The sequence below is a fragment of the Hypanus sabinus genome, chromosome 6 (genome assembly GCF_030144855.1).
Source record: "Hypanus sabinus isolate sHypSab1 chromosome 6, sHypSab1.hap1, whole genome shotgun sequence".
Taxonomy (NCBI): domain Eukaryota; kingdom Metazoa; phylum Chordata; class Chondrichthyes; order Myliobatiformes; family Dasyatidae; genus Hypanus; species Hypanus sabinus.
In genome coordinates this window covers 139,289,330-139,313,760 of record NC_082711.1, presented here as the reverse complement: position 1 = coordinate 139,313,760, position 24,431 = coordinate 139,289,330, and the positions used below count along the sequence as shown (strand labels likewise).

The following is a 24,431-nucleotide window of genomic DNA, read 5'->3' as shown; positions in this document are numbered from 1 at the left end:
AGAATGAGGGGGGATCTCATAGAAACATTCCAAATGTTAAAAGGCCTGAACAGATTAGATATGGCAAAGTTAGTTCCCATGGTAGGGGAGTCTAGGATAAGAGAGCATGACTTCAGGATTGAAGAAAGTCCATTTAGGACTGAGATGCAGAGAAATTACTTTAGTTAGAGGGTGATAAATCTGTGGAATTTGTTGCCACGAGCTGCTGTGGAAGCCATGTCATTGGGTGCATTTAAGACAGAGATACAAGGGATGATTGATAAGTTTGTGGCCTAAGGTAAAAGGAGTCAATTTTAGAAAACCTAGCACATGTATTTTTCCACATAGTCCCCTCCTACACATACACACTTAGTCCAACGGTCATGGAGCATACGGATCCCTTCTTTGTAGAAGTGGTCCACACCAGGGGTGATTCATAAGTTCGTGGCCTAAGGTAGAAGGAGTTGAGTTATTAACTTCAACATTTCTACATTTTCACTCAAAGAGTTGAACTGCACATGCATGTAACAAGAGCATCTTGGACCTCCAGGTGGTCCACAGCAGGGGTGATTGATAAGTTTGTTGACTAAGGTAGCAGATGAGTTATACAGCTCTTGTTACATGCACATGTAGTTCAACTCTTTGTGTGAAAAGGCAGAAAGTTTTAAGTTAATAACTCATCTCCTACTGTAGGCCACGAGCTTATCAACCACCCCATGCTGTGGACCACTTCTGGAGGTCCAAGACATCTGTTTCTACAAAGAAGGGATCCGTATGCTCCACAACTGCAGGACTAAGTGTGTAAATGTAGGAAAAATAAATGTGCTTGGTTTGCTAAAATTGACTCCTTTTACCTCAGGCCACAAACTTATCAATCACCCTCATAGATAGGTTCTTGATTAGCCAGGACATCAAAGGGTATGGGGAGAAAGCAGTGGGGTGGAGGTGACTGGAAGAATTGGATCAGCCCATGATTGAATGGTGAAGCAGACTCGTTGGGCTGAATGGCCTACATCTGCTCCTGTATCTTATTGTCTTGTGGTAATGTGTCACTCTAGGAGAAACTTAGCAGTGTGGAAACTAAGGCAAGGCTGCAATGTTAAAAAACTTAATTTAAAGGACATCCTAACGAGTTCATGTTTATTAATGATATTGGATATGTTAATATGAGAAGCAGGGTAAAATATTGTGGCTTCAGGGTTGTCATAACCCTCTATGTATATGAACTAACTCTCTGTCTTTATCCTGCAGCAAGCTGGAACGCACAATTACGGGGCATGGAGATGTTGAAAATGGTGGCAGAGAATGGCCGGAACATGCAGAGGGACTCGCTGGATCCCATGAGTGATGTTTACGTGCTGCGGAAAATGGTGGAGGAAGTGTTTGCGGTGCTTTACAGTGAGTGTTTGCTGTACTCTGGGTTGATGGGGTGCTCTGCTTTTGATGGAGGCTTGGTGTGCCCGACACCGACAGCTTTGAAGTTACCATTTGACTGGTCCAGCTGTGAGAGTGATACCAAAGCTGCTGGTTCAGCGGGCAGGCAGCAACGCAAGGCTTTTCTGGGCTACGGTGGCAGAAGTTTTGTCAGTTTATAGAGGGGGAGATCCAGCTGCACATGTGCTGCTCGTTCTGCTGGGCTTCATAGGCCGTCTATTCTACTGGGAATGCCACTGTTAAGGTGCTGGAATATTCTGCTGGAGCATTGGGTATACAAGTCTTTTCCTATTCTGCTGGCTGATGCGCTGGCGGTTCCAGGAGTTAAATACACAGCTGCTCCCTGTTCTGCAGTGGTGTAGCAGCATGGTTGCAACCTGTTTTCCTGGGGGTACAGAGCTCAGGAGGTGGTCCCACCCGCTGGCTGATCCTGCTAAGATCCAACTGCACAGAACCTCCCTTTTGCTCTGCTGGGTGAACGATTCCACAAGTGACATTGCGTTCCAGTAGGGATTGATTCCATCTGTCTGTGATGGAGAAGCAATTTCTTTTATAGTCACAGCATGAAGTTCGGGAATATAGGCTGCCAGCGTTGACTGACAAAGGGAATTTGCAGATGGAAAATACTTGTGGATATTTTATATGTCATCCTCTTGTTTATAAAACTGAAATATTTGTTTAATAATATCACTGCAAGATTGGAGTTTTAAAGTACTGGGAGAATGCTTTTGAAAGTTACGAAGTTGTCGTATGGGATTTTGATATAACGAGTGATAAATTCCCACAGGTGAAGCCCTGGAAAAGTCCACCATTGTTCCTGTGCCTTACGAGAAGATCCTGAAGGACCCGCCTTCTATAATTGTACATGGGTTGCCCGATGGCGTCTGCTTCAAGCGACCTTCAGAGTACGAAGCCCACACGCTGAAGAGGATTTTGGAGCGAAGTAACAGGATTCGGTTTACTGTGAAAAGGTATTCACTCACAAAGGATTGCAGTAGAGAAAGCAGGAGGACTGACTAACATTTGGAGGATTGAATTATGAAACTGCTTGACGTCCTGCCCGGCATCTGGACAGGCATAACAAAGTATTTTGTTTATGAAATGAAGGAAAGGGAAACTTTTTCCAGGATTGGAGCCAGGATATTCCAAAGGGCTTCCCAGCCACTGAAGTACCTTTGAAAGCTGGTTGCTGTCACTGTGTGCGAAGTGCAGCATCAGTCCGTGGACAATAAGCTCCCATGGTCAGCAATGTCCCGTGACCAGATTATGTCTACTTTGAATATCAGTTAATAGATGGATATTGGACAATGTTAATTGAGTAGCCCTGTGCTATTTATTTGGTTTCTTGGTTTAAAGTTTCATTGAAAGACAATGCCTCCAATTGTTTAACACTTCCTCCTGTGCTAGCCTGGATTGCTGTATCTTTAAAAGAAATGAGACTGAGATTGTTGTTGAATTCAGTCAACTGTCGGGATCATTTACCTCGAGTAGTGATGCTGCACCCGTTAATTCCCCGTCGGCCTCCAATCTAAGTGCTTTTAAGAGCATGACGAGAAGGCTGATGACAGAACGCCCCAGTTGTGTTCAAATTCCAGGAGTCAACCCACAACTCTGATTCAGGGGGGAAATCCTTACCACTGCAAAGAGGCTGATCTCAAGTCATGATATCTTAATTGCTTGTGTTTCTTTTTTTTTTGAATGAAGTTGAGAGGTGGAAATTTGTGGTGTGTGATAATTACGAGATTACCACGGGCTTCATTGCTTATCCATGAAACCCACTGTATGTATTTCCTTATCTCAGTGGGAATGCTTCTAAACTACAATTTATAATGTAAGGCAGATCCAAAGTGGACTGATGGTCGGTAATATTCCCATTTATTTTTCTTCCCCTTTACCTCTTGTCACATGCTTCCAGATCTTTGGACGAGGACATCCAGGAGCTGAGGAATTGTGTGGAGCTGAATCGGGAAATGCAGCCCGGAAAAAGCGCCTCTGATTTTAATCGGGAGAGTCCCATGGCTAAACTTTCCAATCATGACACGAGCAATGTACGGACGCCACCACAATTTCTTTATGAACTCCCAGGGTCCAGGATCCCATTGGATTTAAACCAGGAACTGCTCACTGCAAGACCCACTACGAACTTTAACCATGAGCTTTCACCCACGGGAGCCTCAGTCATGATGGATTCGAAGAAGTTGCCACCTGCGCGGGACTGTGCTGATGATACTGGTAATGGGCTTTTCTGTTTGGGGGTGGTGGTGCAGGGACGCCAGTAAGCGGAGTTTAGCTGAAAGCAAATACAGCAAGCATTCTGATGGTTTCCAGCTGATGGATCAGGTTTAGAAAGGGAGAGAGAATATAGAATAATTCAGAGTAAGCCTTCTTCCTCAATCCACCTCACCCTCCATCTCCACCAGTGCCGCCCTTGACCAGTGTACCCGTTCCCCAGGTGGCCTCTCTGAGCTGGAATCAAGGGCTGGATTCATTGAATGTGGAAAATCCTGGCCTGCTTGCTGGAAGGCCAATTTGATTCCAGATGAAGGGTCTCCAAGTATCGACTGTCCATTTCCCACCTTCCTCCATTCCTACCTGGCCCACTGACCTCCTCAGGTGGCTGATGTGTTTGACCAATTTTCTTTCCTGCAGGCGTCCCAGGTCGCTGCACCATTGTGTCAAAACCAAGGAAGTTTTTGTGCTTCAGGGACTAGCTTAAGACTGGTTAAATTCCAATGTCTGAACTTTATCTGAAGAAGTGAAAGGTTAACATCTGCTCCACTGCATCTGTCTGCCCTATTTCTGCAGACCTTCTCCCACCCTGCTCCCCCTGAATCTCCAACATGGCTTGCTCACTGTGGCCCAGTTAGTAGGCCTGCTGTATTTTGTCAGGCTCGTAGAACACAACAGGGGCAGAGCAGAGGGTAAAATTTGCGGTGATTATTTGAATTTGGTTTCACTGATGTTGAATCCCTTCTTGTCTCAACCAATGTAAAAAAAAACAGAGTTTATTTCATGTGCAACATAGTGAGTGCTTGACATCTCGAGCTTGAAAATGGCCACCCAGGAACCACGTGGTCCAGTCTGAATCAATGGTTGGGAACACAGCATTCATCCTGTCCCAAGTGGTACACCGGTTAATCCTTTGAACGAAAAAGCAAGAAAAGAGATGTGAAAGTAACAAAATAGGCAATAATAATGAGGTTAATTTCATAAGTAATCTGTGAATGTCTAGGTTGGAAAACAGTCGCTGGTGAATAGCCGGTCTTGCAATTTATTTGTCTTGATTGTACTACCAGTAACATAGTCCAGGGCTGGACCCTGCTCTGTTCAATCCAGTCCTCCTGAAACAGCTTCTGTTTACTGTTTTTGCTATTTACAAAGTCATGGTCCTCTTTTCGATATCAATTGCCTCCTGTAGCGATGAATGACTACCCATCAGTCCAACGACTGGGCTGAATAAATGCAGAGTGCAGAGAACCCCTGTAGCCGTTCCTCCCAATGATAAGTGTACCGCTTTGGATTCTGTAATTGAGGAGGTGGGTGACCTACCGGGGAAAGCTGCAGCGATCAGGTCTCTGGCTCAGAAGGGAAGGGAGGGGGGAAAAGAGGACTGCAGGAGTGATGAGGGATTCATTCCATGGTTGGAGGAGTAGACACGAGACTCTGGACGCAATAGAGAGACCTGGATGGTTTGCTCCCTGCCAGGAGCCAGGGTCAGGTCAAGTTCTAGACATTCTAAAGGGGGAGGGTGAGCAGCTAGAAATCTTGGTATTTATTGGCGCCAATGATATAGGTAGGAAAAGCGAGGAGGTCCTGAATAGAGAATTTTGGGAGCCAGGTTGAGAACTAAAATGCAGGACCTTCAAGGTAGTAATCTCCAGGTTTCTGCCTATGCCCCGCACCAGTGAGGGTAAGAATAGGATTATTTGGCAGATGAGTACATGCTGAGGAATTGGTGTGGGGGGCAGCATTTCAGATTTCTGGATCATGGGGATCACTTCTGGGGAAGGTATGACCTGTACAAAAGGGCCGGGTTACACCTGAATCAGAGAGGAGACCCATACCCTTGAGGGCAGGTTTGCTAGAGCTGTTGGGGAGGGTTTAAACTAACTCAGCAGGGGGATGGGAAACTGATGGGGCAGTTGGGACGCAAGCTGAGGCAGTGTGTGGGTGAAACTGTCAGGAAGGACAGGCAGATGATAAGACAAAATATCAGTCAGTGGGATGAGTTGCAGTGTAACAGGGTTGTTCCCCGCCCCTCGTTAAATTGAAAATGCTGATGAATGCAGACTTGAAAGTGTTGTATTTGAGTGCAGGCAGTATTCTGAATAAGGTAGATTATCCTGTAGCATGGTTAGAGCTTGGCAGGTATCATGTGGGACTGACTGAATTGTAGCTGAAAGAAGATCCTCGTTGGGAGGGTAACCTCCAAGGAAACACGTTGTATTGAAAGGATAGGCAGAGGGGGTGGGGTGACTCTGCTGGTTTAAAAAAAATGAAATGAAATCCTTAGAAAGAGGTGACATAGGATTGGAAGATGTAGAATTCTTGGGTAGAGTTAAGGAACTGCAGGGATAAAAAGACCCTCATGGGAGTTACATACAGGCCTCCAAACAGTAGATAGGATGTGGGCTACAAATTACAATAAGAACTAGAAAGTAAGGGCAATGTTACAATAGTCATGATTATTTCATGGGAAAATCAGGTTGGTATACATTTTGGATTCCAAGAAAGAGAATTTGTAGAATGCCTGTGAGATTTTTTTTTAGAGCAGCTTGTGGTTGAACCCTCTAGGAATCAGCTATTCTGCATTGGGTCTTGTGTAATGAGCCAGATTTGATTAGGGGGCTTAAGATAAAGGAACTCTTGGGAGAGAGTGATCATAATATGATAGAATTTACCCTGCAATTTGAGAGAGAGTGAAGCAAAAGTCAAAGGTATCAGTGCTACAGTAGAATAAAGTAAGTTACAGAGGCACGGGAGAAGAACTGGCCAAAGTTATTTGGAAGGGGACACCAGTGTGGATGTCAGCTAGGAACAATTCAGAAGGCACAGGATAGATGCATCCCAAAGGGAAGAAAGTACTCTAACGGCAGAATGACACAACTGCGGCTGACAAAATAAGTCAAAGTCAATATAAAAACAAAAGAGCGGGCATATAATAGAGCAAAAATTAGCGGAAAAGCAAAAGATTGGAAAGCTTTTAAAACAAACAGAAGGCAACTGAAAAGCCATAAGGAGAAAAAAGATGAAATAAGAAGGAAAGCTAGCCAATAATCAAAGAGGATGCCAAATGTTTTTCAGGTATATAAAGAATTAGAGAGGTGAAAGCAGATATTGGACCACTGAAAAATGACACTGGAGAGGTAGAAATGGGCGACAAAGAAATGGCACAGTTTGCATAAATCTTCACTGTGCAAGACACTGGCGGTATGCCAGAAGTTCAAGAATGGCGGGGGGAGCGGGGCAGAAATGAGTGCAGTTGCTATTACTGGGGAGAAGGTGCTTGGGAAACTGAAAGGTCTGGTTAGATAAGTCACTTGGGCCAGATGGACAATACCCCAGGGTTCTGAAAGTGGTAGCTGATGAGATTGTGGAGGCATTAGAAATGATCATTTAAGTATCACTTCATTCTGCCTTGATTTCAGACGATTGGAAAATTGCAAGTCATTCCATTCTCTAAGAAGGGAGAGAGGCAGAAGGAAAATTAGCCAAATTAGACTGACTTCAGTGGTTGGGATAATGTTGGAATCAATTGTTAAAGATGAGGTTTCAGGGTACTTGGAGGCAGATGATAAAATAGGCCAAAGTCAGCATGGTTTCCTTAAGGGAAAATCTTGCCTGGCAAATCTGTTGGAATTCTTGAGTAAATAACAAGCAGGATAGACAAAGGAGAATCAGGTGATGTTGTGTACTTTGATTTTCTGATTGCCTTTGCCAAGGTGCTGCACATCAGGCTGCTCAGCAAGATAAGAGCCCATGGTATCACAAGAAAGATACTAGCACGGATAGAGCATTGGTTTTCTGGCCGGCTGCCGGTGACTAGTGTGTTCTGCTGGGTCGATGTTGGGTCTGCTTCTTTCTACGTTATGTCAATGACTTGGAAGATAGAATAGATGGCTTTGTGGATAAGCTTGCGGGCGATAAGAATATAGGTGGAGGGGCAGGTAGTGTAGAGGAAGCAGAGAGTTTGCAGAAGGATTTAGACAGATTGGGAGAATGGGTAAAGTGCCAGATGGAATATAGTGTGGGGGAGAGCATAGTCATGCATATTAGTAGAAAGGATGAAAGTGTATACTATTTTCTAAATGGTGAGGAAAATCAAAGATCTGAAGTTCAAAGAGATTTGGGAGTCTTCTTGCAGGATTCCGTAAAGGTTGACTTGCGGTTTGAGTCAGTGGTAAGGAAAGCAAATGCAATGTTAGCATTTATTTCGAGGGTTAGAATATTTTAAAAAATGTAATGCTGAGGCTTTGTAAGGTGCTGGAGAGACTTCACTCAGAGTATTGTGAGCAGTTTTGGGCCCCTTATCTTAGAAAAGATGTGCTGACATTGGAGACAGTTCAAAGGAAGTCCATGAAAATAATTCTTGGACTGAAAGGCTTATGATATGAGGAGCATTTAGAAACATAGAAAATAGGTGCAGGAGTAGGCCATTCGGCCCTTCGAGCCTGCACCACCATTCAGTATGATCATGGCTGATCATCCAAGTCAGAACCCTGTACCTGCTTTCTCTCCATACCCCCTGATCCCTTTAGCCGCAAGGGCCATATCTAACTTCCTCTTAAATATAGCCAATGAACCGGCCTCAACTGTTTCCTGTGGCAGAGAATTCCACAGATTCACCACTCTGTGTGAAGAAGTTTTTCCTCATCTCGGTCCTAAAAGGCTTCCCCTTTATCCTTAAACTGTGACCCCTCGTTCTGGACTTCCCCAACATCGGAAACAATCTTCCTGCACCTAGCCTGTCCAATCCCTTTAGAATTTTATACGTTTCAATAAGATCCCCCCTCAATTTTCTAAATTCCAGTGAGTATAAGCCTAGTCGATCCAGTCTTTCTTCATATGAAAGTCCTGCCATCCCAGGAATCAATCTAGTGAACCTTCTCTGTACTCCCTCTATGGCAAGAATGTCTTTCCTCAGATTAGGGGACCAAAACACTACACAGTACTCTAGGTGCGGTCTCACCAAGGCCTTGTACAACTGCAGTAGAACCACCCTGCTCCTGTACTCAAATCCTTTTGCTATGAATGCCGACATACCTTTTGTCTTTTTCACCATTTGATGGCTGTGGGCCTATACTTGCTGAAATTTAGAAGGCTGAGGGGGATCTCATTGAAATCTTATCAAATTTTGAAAAGCCAAGGTAGAGTGATTTGGAGAGGATATAGTGGAGGAGTCTAGGACCAGAGGGCACAACCTCAGAATAGAGGAATGTCCATTTAGAATGGAGATAGGAGGAATTTCTTTGGCTAGAAGGAGGTGAATATGTAGAGTTCTTTTCTACGGTTGGCTATGGAGGCCAGGTCATTGGGTGTATTTAAGGTAGAGATTGATAGATTCTTAATGCCCGGGTGTGAAAAGTTATGGGGAGACAGCAGGAGAATGGAGTTGAGAGGGAACTGGATCAGCCATGATCAAATGGCGGAGCAGACTTGATGAGCTGAATGGCCTAATTCAGCTCCTGTGCCATATGATCTTATGAACAGTTTGTCAAATATCATTGAGGCATGGTACAATTTGAAGTGCGATATCTAAAATTATGCACGTCATAGCCAGGGAGATCCAGTTCAAGAGCCACAGGTTTATGGTGAGTGGGTAGATATTTAAACAAGATCTGAGGGGTAGGTTTTTACACAAAGTAGTTGGTGGTTATCTGGAACATGATGCCAGAGGAGGCAGTGAAGGCAGATGGAATTACAGAGTTTGAAAAGCACAGGGGGATATGGGTTTAAGGTAGACAAATATAGTTAGTGTGGTTGGCATTATGGCTGACCCAGATGAAATGGCCCATTTCTGTGTTATCTGATTCTATGAAGTGTTCCCCTATTTGTCGCAGTAATATTTTGCAAGTTGGTATTTGAGTTGGTTTCGCTGCCTTCCATTCAGTAACTCGTGGGAATGGTGCTAAGGTTTTGGATCTAGAAAGCTGCAGGCTCAGTTGCTGCTGTGTCACGTATTGAGATGATTTGGGGTTGTAAATGTCCCCGCCCCTGTCCCAGCAGTGAAGATGGACTGAGTCCCATTTATTGAATTTAAGGGGAAGAAGGGCCTCTAGGTCAGGAAAGAATGAACTTTAACTGAAATTACATCCTAGTTCCTCAGGATATTGCAAAGCATTTCACAATAAGTGGCTTATGCTCTTCAAAGTTCAGTGGGCTGTCTTTATGTAGATGATCATGGCTCTGTTCAATGCTTACACAAAGATTTATAGAGGTACAATTTAATATATTTTGATAGAACTAGTTGGTAGAAGAATGCTGAACAGGATATTCCATCATGTCCTTTTCTGAAAACTACTGTCAGATCTTTAATATCCCTGTGACTAAGCAGGCTATTTGTCTAGACAATGTGACATTACCACAGCATAGCAATGAAATTTCAACCCAGATTAGGACTGGAATCTCCTCCAGACTTCTGCTCTGCTGATGCAGTTTAGTTTTTGGGTGGTCAGTAGTTACTATTTTAGCATTTGGATGAGGTCTCGGCTCAGCTGTTGAAGTCTGGTAGGAGGGCAGGGAGGCCTGTGAGAAATTCCAGGGTCCGTCACTGACCCAGTGGAGTTAGCAGCTGAGTCAAACTGGCTGAAAGTTTGGTCAGGACACTTGTTACATTGTTTGTTGTAAAACATCTATGTGAAAATGCTGCTGGAAACCAAATGAAGGTGCAGGATTGCTTCGGTGTCCATTTATAGAAAAACAATATGTACTCATCAGTTTGGATGGTCCTTCAACTCCGTTTTTCTAAATAAAATGTGTATTTTGGTTAGTGGGGTGGAGATGTGTCTCTATCAGAGGAGTTGTAAGCCTCTCCCTTCCTCTGCTAGCCTGCAGGTCACTCTTGGACAAGGTGTAGCACCTGCTTAGTCTCCGATCGGGGTCACACAAATGCATGGGAGCAGGTGTTGGTTGGTCGCGTGAGCAGCCGGTGCACATCACAAGCCTTGGTTATGTGACCGATGAAGCCAGGCAGACGGTCTCTGAAAAGTATCGATAATGGCTGGGGTCACCCGTCTAGTAAAGACACCGCTCAGGCAATGGCAAAACACTCCTGTAGAGTATTTTGCCAAGAACGATCATGGTCATGTGACCATGACCACCCACATCATATGACGCAGCACATGACACTGATGTGTATTTAACATTCTTATTGTGTAGTATGCAAAATGTAATCCTAGGATTAATAATGGAGTACTTGTTGTGGACGTTAAGCAACAGTTAAGTTTTAGTTTTAATGTATGAGTTGAAGGGCAAAGTAACTTGTCTGGGGAAATGCTTGTGGTCTTTGAAGTATTTTACTGAACAACTACAAAATTTGTAGGACATTCCTTGCAATTTGAATAAAACAGTTGAAAATCCTGTTGGACTAATTGTAAGTTCAGTCCTCAGGGATTTCAGGGAGACGCTGCTCGGGCACATCCAGCAACAATCTTAACTTGAAAAGTTTCTGACCTCCAATAACAGGTCAGGAAGTCATTTTCATGAACAACTTGCTTCAGATTTAATATTTTGGTAAATGAATGCAGTTAGTTGTAGTGCTAAAGATTCTTGTGCAAAGAAGGACTGACTGGCAGCTGTTGCTTTAATCAGGGGCTATTCTGCCCACGCATCACAAGGTTTTTTGACTCTTGGTGACGATGGGTGGCGGTTGGTGGAGAGAAAAGGGAACTTATTGAATTTGGTGAAAAGAGTGTATCTGTTTGAATTTCATTCAGTTGGGGAGATAAAACAGCTGGGCCTTGAAATACCAGGTTTAGATTCAGTAAAATGCTGGGGGCAGCCCTCAAGTGTCTCCACACAGTCCGGCGCCAACAGAGCATGACCACAATCCTCAGGAGAACAAGTCAGAGTACAACAAAACAGAACACAACGAGCACCAAAGCAACAACAACCAAAATAGAGCGAAGGCCTTGAGTGTGGCCTGACTTCAAATTCTCCCACATCCCTGTCCCTAAATTCGAACCTGACCCCCAACTCCCCACTCGCTTTTCTAAACCACCACTACAAATGAAAGAGCATGAACTTGACAGACACCATGGCTCAGCAACGTCACGGAACTATGTCTCCCAAAGCCCCTAAAGATGAAACATACATCTGAAAATTTGTTGAACTAGACTAAAGCAATAGTGTGCTCATTTGCATTTGCCTTAAATCCCATTGGCAAACTCAATCCTTGCCGACCAGCAGGAACTCTGTTGGTCCTAACTCTTGTATTCCAGCTTTCAAAGGCCTCTCAATGGAACATCAATAGTAGTGCAACATGCAGCGTTCACAGGGCCGAGTTTTTCCAACCAAACTGGTTTGAAAATGGCAGTTACTTACTCACAGAGCAACCAGCTTTTATGAATCCCATTTCCCTGATTATGTACAGGGCCAATAATCATACTGGATGTTTTGTCTTCACTGAGATCTGTGATCACCTGATTCTGGATGTACTTGAAGGTCGGGGTCAGTGTTGCTCTCAGCATCCTAGTCTGTGAGACCAAAAACTTTTCCTTAAAGAGTGGGTGCAGAGTTCTGCACTGTGGACCTTCCCTTCATGTAAGCATTCACAGATGGCATCTGTGTGCATGACTTCTTACAGAATCTCCTCCTGAGGCCACAAGACTGTAACTCGGGGGGTCACAGTGAGCCCTAGCACAAAGATCCCGCTGTGTGCTGGTGCAAGCCTGACAGGCTGTGCCTAATCTGCTGTGAGCCTTCTACTGCTCCTTTTTCCCACATCGTCTTCCCCACTGCAGGATCTATTCATTAATTAGCAATGCTCTCTGTTACCTGGAAGTGTGCACCTTGTACTGTGGTGGCTGTCGACGTCGCAGCCGCAGGCCCAAAGCTGGTGGCTCCAAGAACTGGCAACGGATCGGTAGAAACAGGCACCGTGAAGTTATACATGGAAGCCTGGTGAGACTGTTCTGCGAGCCTAAGAATTGAAGATTGTGAATTTTGAGGCACAGGGATGACTCACAACACTTGTAATGTCTGGAAACAATTTTTACATCTGCACCTATCGGCGGTGATTAGAAGTAGAAAATGTTGGAAGCATTGACAGATCAGTCAGTAACTGTGAGGAAAGAATATTCCGACAAAAGGAGATTGTCATGAACAGTGAGACAGCGTTTTTCAGGACCATGGTTTACATGACACAGTACAAAAACTGGGTGCAAATTGAGCTTGTATGCATCACTTGTCCCCACTCTCACAACCCTCTGAGTGAAGAGGTGTCCCCTCATGTTCCCCTTAAACTTTTCGCCTTTCATGCTTAACCCATGACCTCTGGGTTGTAATCCCACCCATCTTATTTCTTCTATCGTTTCTCCCCCACCCCCTTGCTACCCTCACCCTTCCATATTGTTGCATGTACTGAGATACAGTGAAAAGCTTGTCGTGCATACTGTTCGTACAGATCAGATCATTACACAGTTACCTTCTAATTCCCTTCTTCCTCTTCTTCAGCACATCTGTACAATTGCCCTGACCCAATGTAAAGTTAATTTTATTGTCAAATGCACAGGTATTTGCATGCACAGGTGGCAATGAAAAACTTGCAGCAACATGACAGACTCACAGCATCATATAAACAGCACTCACATGAAAAATAAAATTACCTGTAAAGTATACACAATTTTCACAAGAAAACACAATAAGAAACCAAAAAAACCCCAGTCCATTTTGGTGCAAGGTGGTCAAATTGGCCATAATGCAGTGATTAGTGTTTCAGTGTTTGGTTCAAGAACTAAATGACTGAAGGGAAGTAGCTCCTCATGCATGGGAATAGAGGCTTCTATAGCTTCTGCCATAAGGTATCTGTGAGAAGATGGTGGGGACCTTTGATGATACATGTTGCCTTCGTAAAGCTGCACTTTCTGTAGATACTGTGAATGGTGGGGAAGGATATATCGGGTTGAGTCCTCTACTCTCTGCAGCTTCTTATGTTTCTGGTCATTCAGTTTGTTGTACCAGACTATGATGCAATTGGTCAGGATACTTTCGACAGTAGAAATGTGTAGAAGTTCATTAGAATGTTTGATGAGAAGCTGAACCTCCTTAATCAACTTAGAAAGTAAAGACATTGTCATGCTTTCTTTGTGAGTCCATCTATGTACTGTGCCCAGGACAGGTGGTTATAATGTCAATGGCTAGGAATGTAAAGCTGCTGACTCTCTCCACAGCCAATACCCCAGTGTAGACGTGCACATTTTAAATTTATTTATTGAGATACAGCACAGAATAGGCCCCTCCAGCCCAGCGAGCCTCACCGCCCAGCAGTCCCCCGATTTAATCCTAGCCTAATCATGTGGCAATTTACAATGCCTAATTAATCTCCCAGTCAGTACAACTCTGGACTGTGGGAGGAAACCGGAACACCCAGAGGAAGCCCATGCGGTCACGGGGAGAAGGTACAAACTGCTCACAGACAGCGGCGGGCTGTTTGCCCTCCTTTCTTTTGTCGAAGTCAACAATCAGCTCTCAGGTTTTACTGACATTGCCACTTAGCGGGGTGACCTGTCTAGCTCCAATAAGCTCATTTATCGTCAGCTGTGATTTCTCCAATAACAGTGGTGTTGTCAACAGATTAGGAGATGGCTTTGAAGCTGTGCTTAACCACACAATCAATCGTATATAGGGAGTAGAGCATGCAGCTTTGAGGGCCACCTGTGTTGATGGTAGCAAGTCCCACATTCTATGACCTTAACAATGTGTGGGACAATCGTCAGTACTTTGTGTACACTAAATGACTTCTCGCTCTTCTTACCTAAAGTAAGATCTTGCACATATCTCTGTTGAATTTCAATCTCAATTTTTTTTGCATTTATTATTATCCCTGCATAATTTGTTATACAGGGATAATATTACAATGATCCTTTACAACGATCCTTGGCACAGTTTGAACTGTTCTGAAAGATTTGTCTTTAATTGAGAAACACCGAGACTGACTAATATCCTGCCACTGTAACCTGAGGAAAAAAATGAATACGTTTTTTGTAATAACTTAAATTTGTGTTTTTCAAGTGATTTAAGATAATTATTTTTGTTATTAAATTGTCCGCTACATTTACAATGAATTATTGTTGGCTGCGGGGAAAGGTCCTGCAAGGGGTTTTTAGTAAATGTTGACAATAAAACAGAATCCCTTGGTCTGCAGTGAAATTATTTTACTTGGGGTAGAGATTGCAGATGTATCAGTTGGCAGTGACAGCAGCATACTCTGCCCTTACTCTCTCTGTTTATGGGAAGAAACCTTGTGACCATCTCTGGAATCAATCTGCCAATCCAATGAAGCACCTGCTTCTGCTGTTTAGATTCTTAACTTGAAGGTAAAACCAAGCTTGCCATAAACAGTAATTGCAGCTTTCCCTTGCACAAGTCTCTCCCTTTCCCTCCAAATCCCTTCCTCCCAGATCCTTCAGATTCCATTTTAAAGGAAGCTAACTGACTCAGCAATTTTTGGCAATCAGCATTTCTAAAGTTTCTAGGATAGAGCTCAACACTTGGAGCCTTTATTTTATGGCAAAGCTTGTGATTATTTTATGGAATGGAGAAGCAGCAGTGTATCAGATATATAAGAACGGGGATATAACTAAGCCATCTGTCTCTTTAAACCTGCGCGATCATACATCAAACTCATGGCTTGATGAATGATCATGACATGTCCCACATGAATGGGAGTCTGGTCAAGAAGGTTCAGTCTCTCAGTATTCAGGATGACTTAGTAAATTGGATACAGCATTGGCTTCGTAGGAAGAGCCAGAGAGTGGTAGTAGATGGTTGCCTCTTCATCTGTAGGCCTGTAACCAGTGTGCCATGGGGGTCAGTGTTAGGTTCGTTGTTGTTTGTCACCCATATCAATGATCTGGATTGTTGAGTGGTAAACTGGATCAGCAGATATGCAGATGACACCGAGATTGGAAGCATAGTGGACAACAAAGAAGACTCTCAAGGCTTGCACTGTGATCTGGACCAGCTGAAAACTATCAGATGGAACTTAATGCAGACATCTGTGATATGTTGGGAGGATAAACCAGGGTAGAACTCGCACAGTGAACAGTGGGGCACTGAAGAGTGCAGGAGGATCTGGGAGTACAGATCCATAATTCCTTGAAAGTGGTGTCACAGATGGATAAGGTTGCAAGAAGTGCTTTTGTCACATTGGCCTACATAAATCAAATGTTGACTACAGGAACTGGGATGTTTTATTGAAGTTATATAAAGTGCTGGTGAGACTAAATTTGGAGTATTTTGTACAGTATTTTGTATAGCAATAAGATTGAAAGAGTGTAGAGAAGATTTATAGAGATGTTGCCAGGACTTGAGCATCTGAATTGTAGAGAAAGGTTGATTAGGTTAGGACTTTCTTTCCTGGAGCTTAGGAGAATGAGGGGAGATTTGGTAGAAATATACAAAATGCTGGGGTTGTAGATAAAGTTAATGCAGGCAGGCTTTTTCCGCTGAGGCTGGGTGAAACTAGAACTGGAGGTCATAGGCTTAGGGTGAAAAAGTGTGGAATGATTTGCCAGAGGAAGTGGTGGATGCAGGTTTGATTAAAAAAGTTTGGGTAAGTACATGGATGAGAGGGGTATCCACTCTGCCACTTTTTCCTTAATATTCAGAAATCTATCAATTTCCAGTGGCTGTAGAGGTTTGGTCATTAAGCTCCAAAGTTTCACCACACGCCTTTATTCTGAGACCAAGACCTGTAGCTCATGACTTTTCAGCCAGGGGAAATATTTCTCTGCATTTGCCTGTCAACCTTTATACAAATTTTGTATGCTACGATGTGATCACCTTCTTTCTTCCAAACACAAGAGAATACAGACCCTAACTACTCAATCTCTTCGCCTCGCAACTAGTGAATCCCACTACTGCAAGAATAAAATATTGCGTGAGGAGACCAGAATGGTACACGTTAATTCTGATATAATATGATCAAGATTTTTTTTATAACTACAGCAAATCCCACTTGTAATAAAAAAAATCAAGGAACAGTTTTCAAAGGGAGATTAGTGTTTTAAACATAATACAATGCATTGATTCATGCAGATACTGTGTTTGGTAATACACAGACAAGTCATTTAAACAATTGCAAAACTGAAAAAGTGATCTTCAAATTGTCACAGTTGAAGGTGAAGTTTGTATCAGAGTTGCTAACTGTGTTCAAAGTTTAAAAATTCAATCCCTTGATGTGTTGAGTTGCCTGTGGAATTGAGTTTAGTGGACTGGGATATGAATCATATATAATATATATACATCTTTGATGGTTTCTTTGCTTATGTTGTGTAAGCATGGAGCTTCACGTCTTGAAACATTTATGAGGGTGTAAGTAACATCACGTGTGTGACATTTGGAGCATTGCATGTGTATGAAGTGATGTCATTCATCATGCAGTATTCACTTGGAGTATTTTTGGGCACTAACCGAGACCCTCAAATTCAGTGCTGTATAGAGGCATAGAAAAGTACAGTGCAAAAGCTGGCCCTTCAGCTCAGCTAGTCTTTGCCAAACCATTTAAGCTGCCTACTCGCATCGCCATATTTGAAAGACTACCCCGAGACATCTTTCTCACTGAGCCCTAGAGACACGAGGGCACTTTCTGCATAAGCCCCTGTCTTTGTGACGCCTGGTCGGGTGGATGGCCATTTCTCTGGTCATTACCTCCTTGCCACGAGTACTGAACTACTGTAGAGCTCTAACTGGGCAGCCATCAGAAGAAGGAAAGATATTCATAGGGAACACTAGAGGAGAGGTGGGAGAAAAGATCTTGGGCCTGTGGTCCTGAGAAGAGACTGCAAGACAAAGTGGACTAAGCTCTCTTATTCTTCTAAAGCACGTGTTGGTTGGCACAACATGGAGGGCTGAAGGGTCTGTACTGTGCTGTAGTGTTCTGTGGTTCTGTGTTCTACAACAAAGGTAGCCCGGTACCATCAAATGCTCCTCCTTTCATTCCCGGTCTTGTGAACCTCTTCTGGATCCTCTCCAATGCTGGCACATCGGTTTCTTAGAGAAGGGCACCAAAAACTGCTTACAATACTCCAAATGCGGTTTGACCACTGCTTTATAAAGCCTCAGCATTACAGCCCTGCTTGTATATTCTAGTCCTCTCAAAGTGAATGCCAACATTGCATTTGCTTTTCTTTTCACTGATTTAACCTGTAAATTAACCTTTAGGATGCATGAGGATTCCCAAGCCCCTTTGCACCTCTGACTTTTGAATTTTCTCCTGTTTAGAAAATAGCCTGCTTCTTTATTCCTTCTACCAAAGTGCATGACCTTACACTTCCTGGACCACATTTCATCTGTCACTTCTTTGGCCATTCTCCTAATCTGTCAAAATCCTTCTGCAGGCTCCCTGCTTCTTCAACGCGACTCCCTGCTTCCTCAACGCGACCTTCTCCTCCACCTACCTTCATATTAACCACAAACTTCGCCACAAAGCCATCAATTCTGTCATCCAAATCATTGACAAGTAACGAAGAGAAGCAGTCCCAACACCAATCCCTGCAGAACACAACTAGTCACGGCAGCCAACCGGAAAGGGCCACCTTTACTCTCGCTTGTTGCCTTCTACCAGTCAGCCAATCTTCTATCTACGCTGCTGTCTTTTCTGTACCAAGTCACAAAGTGAGGAGAGGGGAATTTCATTGCTTTCTAACCAAAATAATGCAAGTTGTTTTGTGGCACACAGTGAGTGATCTCAAACAGATCCTTTTAACCCCATAATGGTGGGGTTACACGTTGGAACGGCTGGTTACCAAGTCCATAATCATCATTGTGTTTCACAGCTTAGAAACAAGCTCTTCACCACATCACGTCCATGCTAAGTGATCATTTACACTAATATTTCACTAGTGCCCCTCACATTCCCCTGAACTCCATACACCTACACACTGGGGACAGTTTACAATATCCAATTAACCTACCACCCCGTGTGACTGAGGGAGGTGGGAGAAAACCTGAGAATCTGGAGGAAACGCATGCAGTCACAAGTAGGGTGTGATAGCTCTACACAGGAGGTACTGGAGATCAGAATTTATCCTGGAATTGTGAGGCAGCAGTTCCACTAGTTGTGACTCCCATGTGTTTAGCAATATCGCTTGCATACGATACGTCTAAATCTGATTAATAATTGGATTAATAAAGTACACTTAAACAGAACTGTGAATGGCACATTTATTTCAAAAAACCCTTACAGTTAATATAACCTTCTCTACTTTCCCCAGATGGGCACACTTCATGACAGGTGTAAATCCCTCATTGTGGCTGAGGTTGAATCTTCTGAACAGCTGACAAAGAGAGATTGGGTTAGTGAAGGAAGGGAATTGCCAGTCAGTAGAAGGAGTCAAACCCTTCAGGGGTCAGTTGTGTGTCCCATCTTGCTGGTGAACTGGAAATGCTGATCACCTCACTAGTCTCTGGACAGTATACTCTGGCTGTCTCCATCTCCATGCTAATTGTGTTCTCCTCATTTCCAGGTAAAAACACAACAGGGTTTATTGGTGAACTCAGCAACATCTCTCAACATTCACACGTTTCAAAGCGGCTTCTTTTTTCTATAGTACACGATAAAGCAGGTAACATGTTTTATATGTTCTCTCGGGAGCATAGATGGGAGGTGGTCATGGCACAGAGCTTAGAATGGCAAGGGTCTTATTGGTCCCTTTGCTGTCCCTTCCTGTGAACGATAATGCTAGATGGTCCACCCATCCTTTGCTGGAATGGATAACTGTCTGGTTGGCAGGCTTCCTGAATGGTAGTATGTCAGATAGTTTGGTGTTTCTGCTTTCTTAAAATTTCCTGAATCAGTGCAGGCAATGTGTGTTATCACTGCAATTAATCACAGCCACCTTCAGACTGCTGGTACATTTTGTCCTCTTCATGTATCCCATCTAAGCGAGAGGGAATTTCCTCACATTCACTCACTTTGGAACATCCCAAAGGATTCCTTCACTTCTGCTCTTTTTTACTGAAAAGGAATAGCTTTTTTTCTACATAAAACTTCAGCCTTCCACACTTGAAGCTGGTGCACCAGTCTCTTTAGAACTTGCAACAAAGTCTGGTGTGCATACAGCATCAGTAAGTTCATCCGCGACAACAGGTCGTATTTATTTAATGTTTCATAATGCTACAAGTTTTATCAAACAAACGTTGATGTTGATCCTCAAAAGGAGATGGAAAGCACATAACCAGTTTGACCAAAGTTGTATAAAATCTAAGGAAACCTAAGTGATGGAAAGAAAAGTGGAGAGGTGGTATGGTGTCAGTATGTGAGTTTGACGCTTAAGGTTATGACACCAGTGGTACAGGAGTTAAATAAGGGGGTGATAAGATGCCAGAATTTTAAAAAGCCCTGCTAACAGTTTTAGATTTGGGGGATTTCGTAATTTGGGATGTGTGTAAATTAGTGATATGATGGATGAATGGATGTGGATGCTGGAGCAGCACCAGTCGTGAACTCACCAGTGATTACTGCATTTACTCCTTGTACTCCTGAGATTCCTTTGGACCTACTCGCACACTTCCCTTGTGTAAAACTAGTGATATTTGCTACAAACCTTGTGTGGTTTCTTGTGACTTATTCGTGTAATTACAATACCCACTGGCTGCTCCAAGTCCGGAAAGTTGATGAGCTCAGTCCAGACACTGTCCAGAAGGTTTTTCATTTTAGTGGATTATGTAACTGTAGCTTGAGGCCATCGAAAAGAGCTCTGCAAATATTTAGTGAGTATAGCGATTAACTTAAACTACTGTTGTTTTTTTGAGAGTTACTATGGAAGTATAATCCTTGGAATGAGTAAAGGTGTCTGCTCTCCTGAGTGGCTTCTTGTTACTTATTCATGCGATTATAGTACTTACTGGTTATTCCAAGTCAGGACCTTGTTAAAACCATTTATTGATTTTTGCATTTGTTAATAATGAGGCTGGTTAGTTACAATTCTTCTGTGTATTTCATCAGTAGCTGGGAAATAATCTATAATGATTATATTCAATGTTATGCATACGGTACCACAAAGTCATGAAGTTATAGTTCCACAGTGTAGAGTCAGGTCCTGCATCTTATCACATCCAGGCTGACCATCTTTCCTATCTACTAATCCCACATGCACAGATTCCACATCTCTTCAGGCCCTGCTTATTCAATTACCAGTCCAGATACACCTTCAATGTTATTACTGCTTCTACCTCCACCACCTTTCTGACAGCTCATTCCAGATACCACCCACTCATTGTACTTTTCAAAATCAGAAGGTATCACCGGCCAAGGTTGTGGAAGTTGTCTTTGCGGTAGCAGTGCATTGCAATACAGGCTTCAGTAGCTCCTTCCTTACGGTAGCAATGAGAAGGGGTCATGACCTGGGTGATGGGGTAATGATGAGTGCTGCCTTTTTGAGGCATGGCTTCTTGAAGGTTCCTGGATGCTACGTAGGTTAGTGCCCACGACGGAGCTGACTGGGTTTACAACTCCCTGCAGCTTATTTTGATCCTATGCAGTAGTGCCCCATCCCCTCTGCCCCTCATACCAGACGGTGAAGCAGCCAGTTCGAATGCTCTCCATGGTGCATCTAAAGAAACTTGCAAGTGTCTTTGGTGACATACCAAATCTCCAAATGAAATGTAACTGCTGCCGTGCCTTCTTTGCAACTGCTGGGTCCAAAATAGATCCTCAACGATGTTAACACCACGGATCTTGTAATTGCTAACTTGTTCCACGTCTGATCTCTGTGTGAGGACTGGTATGTGTTCCGTCATCTTCTTTGGCCTTACTGAAGTTGAAGGGACCCTTTAAACCTCCTTCCACCATGCCTTGTAATTTACAAGATCTCTACTATGGGAAACACACTGGCTACCTCACACGATTTTATAACTTCTGTCATATCTCCTCTCAGCCTCTTTTACTCCAGGGAAAGTAAGACTAGCCTATTCAGTCTCCTTTGATAACTCAGGGAACATCCTTGAGTTTTTTCTGCATTTTGACCTGAACTTCAATATCCCTTGATAACTGAAGTTCCCTAATTTACTGACCTTACTCTTCACTCTAATAGGAACATACAGGCCCCAAACTTTTCCCAAATACATTTTGAAAGCCTCTTATTTACCTGATGTTCCTTTACCTGCAAATAGCCTTTCCAAGTTGACTTTTATCCGTTCCTGTTTGACCACCAAAATTAGCCCCCCCACCCCCAAATTTACAATTTAAACATATCCATAACTAACTTGAAACTGATAAAATCATGGTGACTGCTCCCAATAAGCATCCCTCCCCACAGACAGATAAAGCACCTCCTCAGCCTCATTTCCCAGGAGGAAATGGACTGTAGCCCTTCCGCTAATGGAGCCATCTACATACTGTTTCAGAAAGCTTTCCTGGACACATTGACCAAATTCTGCCACATCAAATCTTTAACCTTAAGCAGTGCGGTCACGATTAGGAAAGTTAGAATCACATTATTACAGAGCTATTATTCCTAACTTGTCTGTTATTTTTCTACATATTTGTTTCTCCAATGCCGGCTGTCTATTGGTGGCTTTTGTTATAACGCGGTTAAAGTGAACATCTCATTCTTATTCCCCATATGACCTCACTGGATGTTCCACCCAGGATATCCTCTTTAAGTTGTTCCTTTTCGCGCCTTGTGACAAATCGGGCAGCCATTTCTGCAGCATTTTGACTTTTTAAAAATGAGGCAAGTTGTTAGCTTGATGCTCAACCCAGCACAGATGGAAAGTGTGCAAGATTTGAACTCGGGACCATTGGCCTCGAAGTCCGGTGCTGATGCTACTACACCACTGGCTGATATTCTCTTTAAGTACTGCTGCGATTTTCTTTGCCCCCCCCCCCAAAATCAACGTACATCTCCACCTCCTCTCTTTCCTTCTCCTCTGCCACACGGATGCATCGGTACATTGAAACATTGAGCTTCCAATGCTGCCTATCTCTTAGTCATGTTTCTTGTACAATACTACAATGCCATGTGCCAATCCATGCTCTGAGTTCATCTCCCTTACTTGTGAGGCCCCTTGCATTAAGGTTTAGCCTCTCAGACCTCCCATGCTCCTTGCTCTGCCCAGTGGAGGAGAGTTAGATTTATCTTGGAGTAGATTAAAATGGGTAGCATAGCATCGTGGGCTGAAGGGCTTGTAATATGTTCTACGTTCTTTAAATTGTTTCTCTTGAGGTGAAAGTCTGCCCTTGTTATTGTTTGTTGAGCCGAGGTTTTGACCTGGCAGTCACACATTAGTAATATATTTGCAGTTAAATGTTTTATGTATCTTTAGAGTTGCGCAGGACAGGGAAATGCAGTTTGGTTCACATTTGTCCATGCCATCCAGCAAGGAGGAGAGCGTTCAGCTGGGGAGAGTTCTCATGTGGCTCAGGGGATTCAGTGGAGTTATCCTGTAACCATTATGACAATACTGACGATCAGTTGTGTAGGATCACACTGTTTTGAGATGTGTGATTTCAAGAAACAGGCCTTTTGGCCCATCCAGTCTTGCCAAACCATTTAAACAAAGGAATAATAATAATAAATAAATAAGTTGCTGTTTACGTATATTGAATAGATCAAAAATTGTGCAAAAAACAAATAATATTAAAAAAGTGAGGTAGTGCTCATGGGTTCAATGTCCATTTAGAAATCGGATGGCAGAGGGGAAGAAGCTGTTCTTGAATTGCTGAGTGTGTGCTTTTCAGGCTTCTGTACCTCCTACGTGATGGTAACAGTGAGAAAAGGGCATGCCCTGGGTGCTAGAGGTCCTTAATAATGGACGCTGCCTTTCTGAGACACCACTCCTTGAAGATGTCCTGGGTACTTTGTGGTCTAGTGCCCAAGATTGAGCTGACTAGATTTACAACCTTCTGCAGCTTCTTTCGGTCTTGTGCCCCTCTATACCAAACAGTGATGCAGCCTGTCAGAATGCTTTCCATGGTACAACTACAGAAGTTTTTGAGTTTAACACATTAAACATTGAGTCAATCAAAGGACAAGTGGGTATCAAGGACCCCCTCCATTCAAGCCATGCTCTCTTTTCACTGCTGATGTCAGGAGGAAGGTACAGGAGCCTCAGGACCCACACCACCAAGTTCAGGAACAGTTATTACTCCTCAACCATCAGGAAAGAGGTACAGGAGCCTCAGGACCCACACCACCAGGTTTAGGAACAGTTATTACTCGTCAACCATCAAAAAGGAGGTACAGGAGCTTCAGGACCCACACCACCAGGTTTAGGAACAGTTATTACTCCTTGACCATCAAGAAGGAGGTACAGGAGCTTCAGGACCCACACCACCAGGTTTAGGAACAGTTATTACTCCTCATCCAACAGCTCTTGAACCAGAGGGGATAACTTCACTCATCCCATCACTGAACTGTTCACACAACCTTTCAAGGATTCTTCATCTTATGTTCTCAATATTTATTACTATATTTGTTTTTCTTTTGTATTTTCACAGTTTGTTGTCTTTTGCACATTGGTTGTTTTGACTGTCCTGTTGGGTGTGGTCTTTTGTTGATTTTATTGTGTTCTTGGATTTATTGAGTATTCCTGCATAAAAATTAACCTCTGGGGTGTATATGGTGACACATACATAGTTTGATAATAATTTACTTTAAATTTTGAACTATGAAGCCAGCTACTGGTTGGCAGGGGTGGAAGTGGATTTGAGGTTGCAGCTTCTTCAACCAGACTGTGGTATTGAAATGGTCCCAGAGGGGAAAGATTGGATACTGTAAATTGGACAATGCAAATGAAATGTGGTCTCCGGAAGTGGGCACAAGCCAAGGAAAACTTCAAGTGTAGCAGATCAT

The 24,431-nt window shown here is 43.3% G+C and overlaps 1 protein-coding gene across 7 annotated transcripts in view; it reads left to right on the top strand.

The window, feature by feature from the left end:
- The window catches only part of gtf2ird1 (GTF2I repeat domain containing 1), a 202,936-nt gene that overhangs the window by 59,438 nt on the left and 119,067 nt on the right, over positions 1-24,431 (top strand). For 6 of the 7 annotated variants that reach the window (XR_009512780.1, XM_059973054.1, XM_059973053.1 and 3 more), the window contains exons 5-8: positions 1,231-1,377; positions 2,201-2,384; positions 3,329-3,645; positions 19,101-19,199. Coding sequence is in view for 6 of the 7 variants with exons in the window: in XM_059973054.1 (XP_059829037.1) it covers positions 1,231-1,377; positions 2,201-2,384; positions 3,329-3,645; positions 19,101-19,199 (747 nt within the window). In the remaining variant the exon portion in view is untranslated. The remainder of the gene's footprint in view (positions 1-1,230; positions 1,378-2,200; positions 2,385-3,328; positions 3,646-19,100; positions 19,200-24,431) is intronic. The other variant, XM_059973057.1, reaches the window with a different exon arrangement.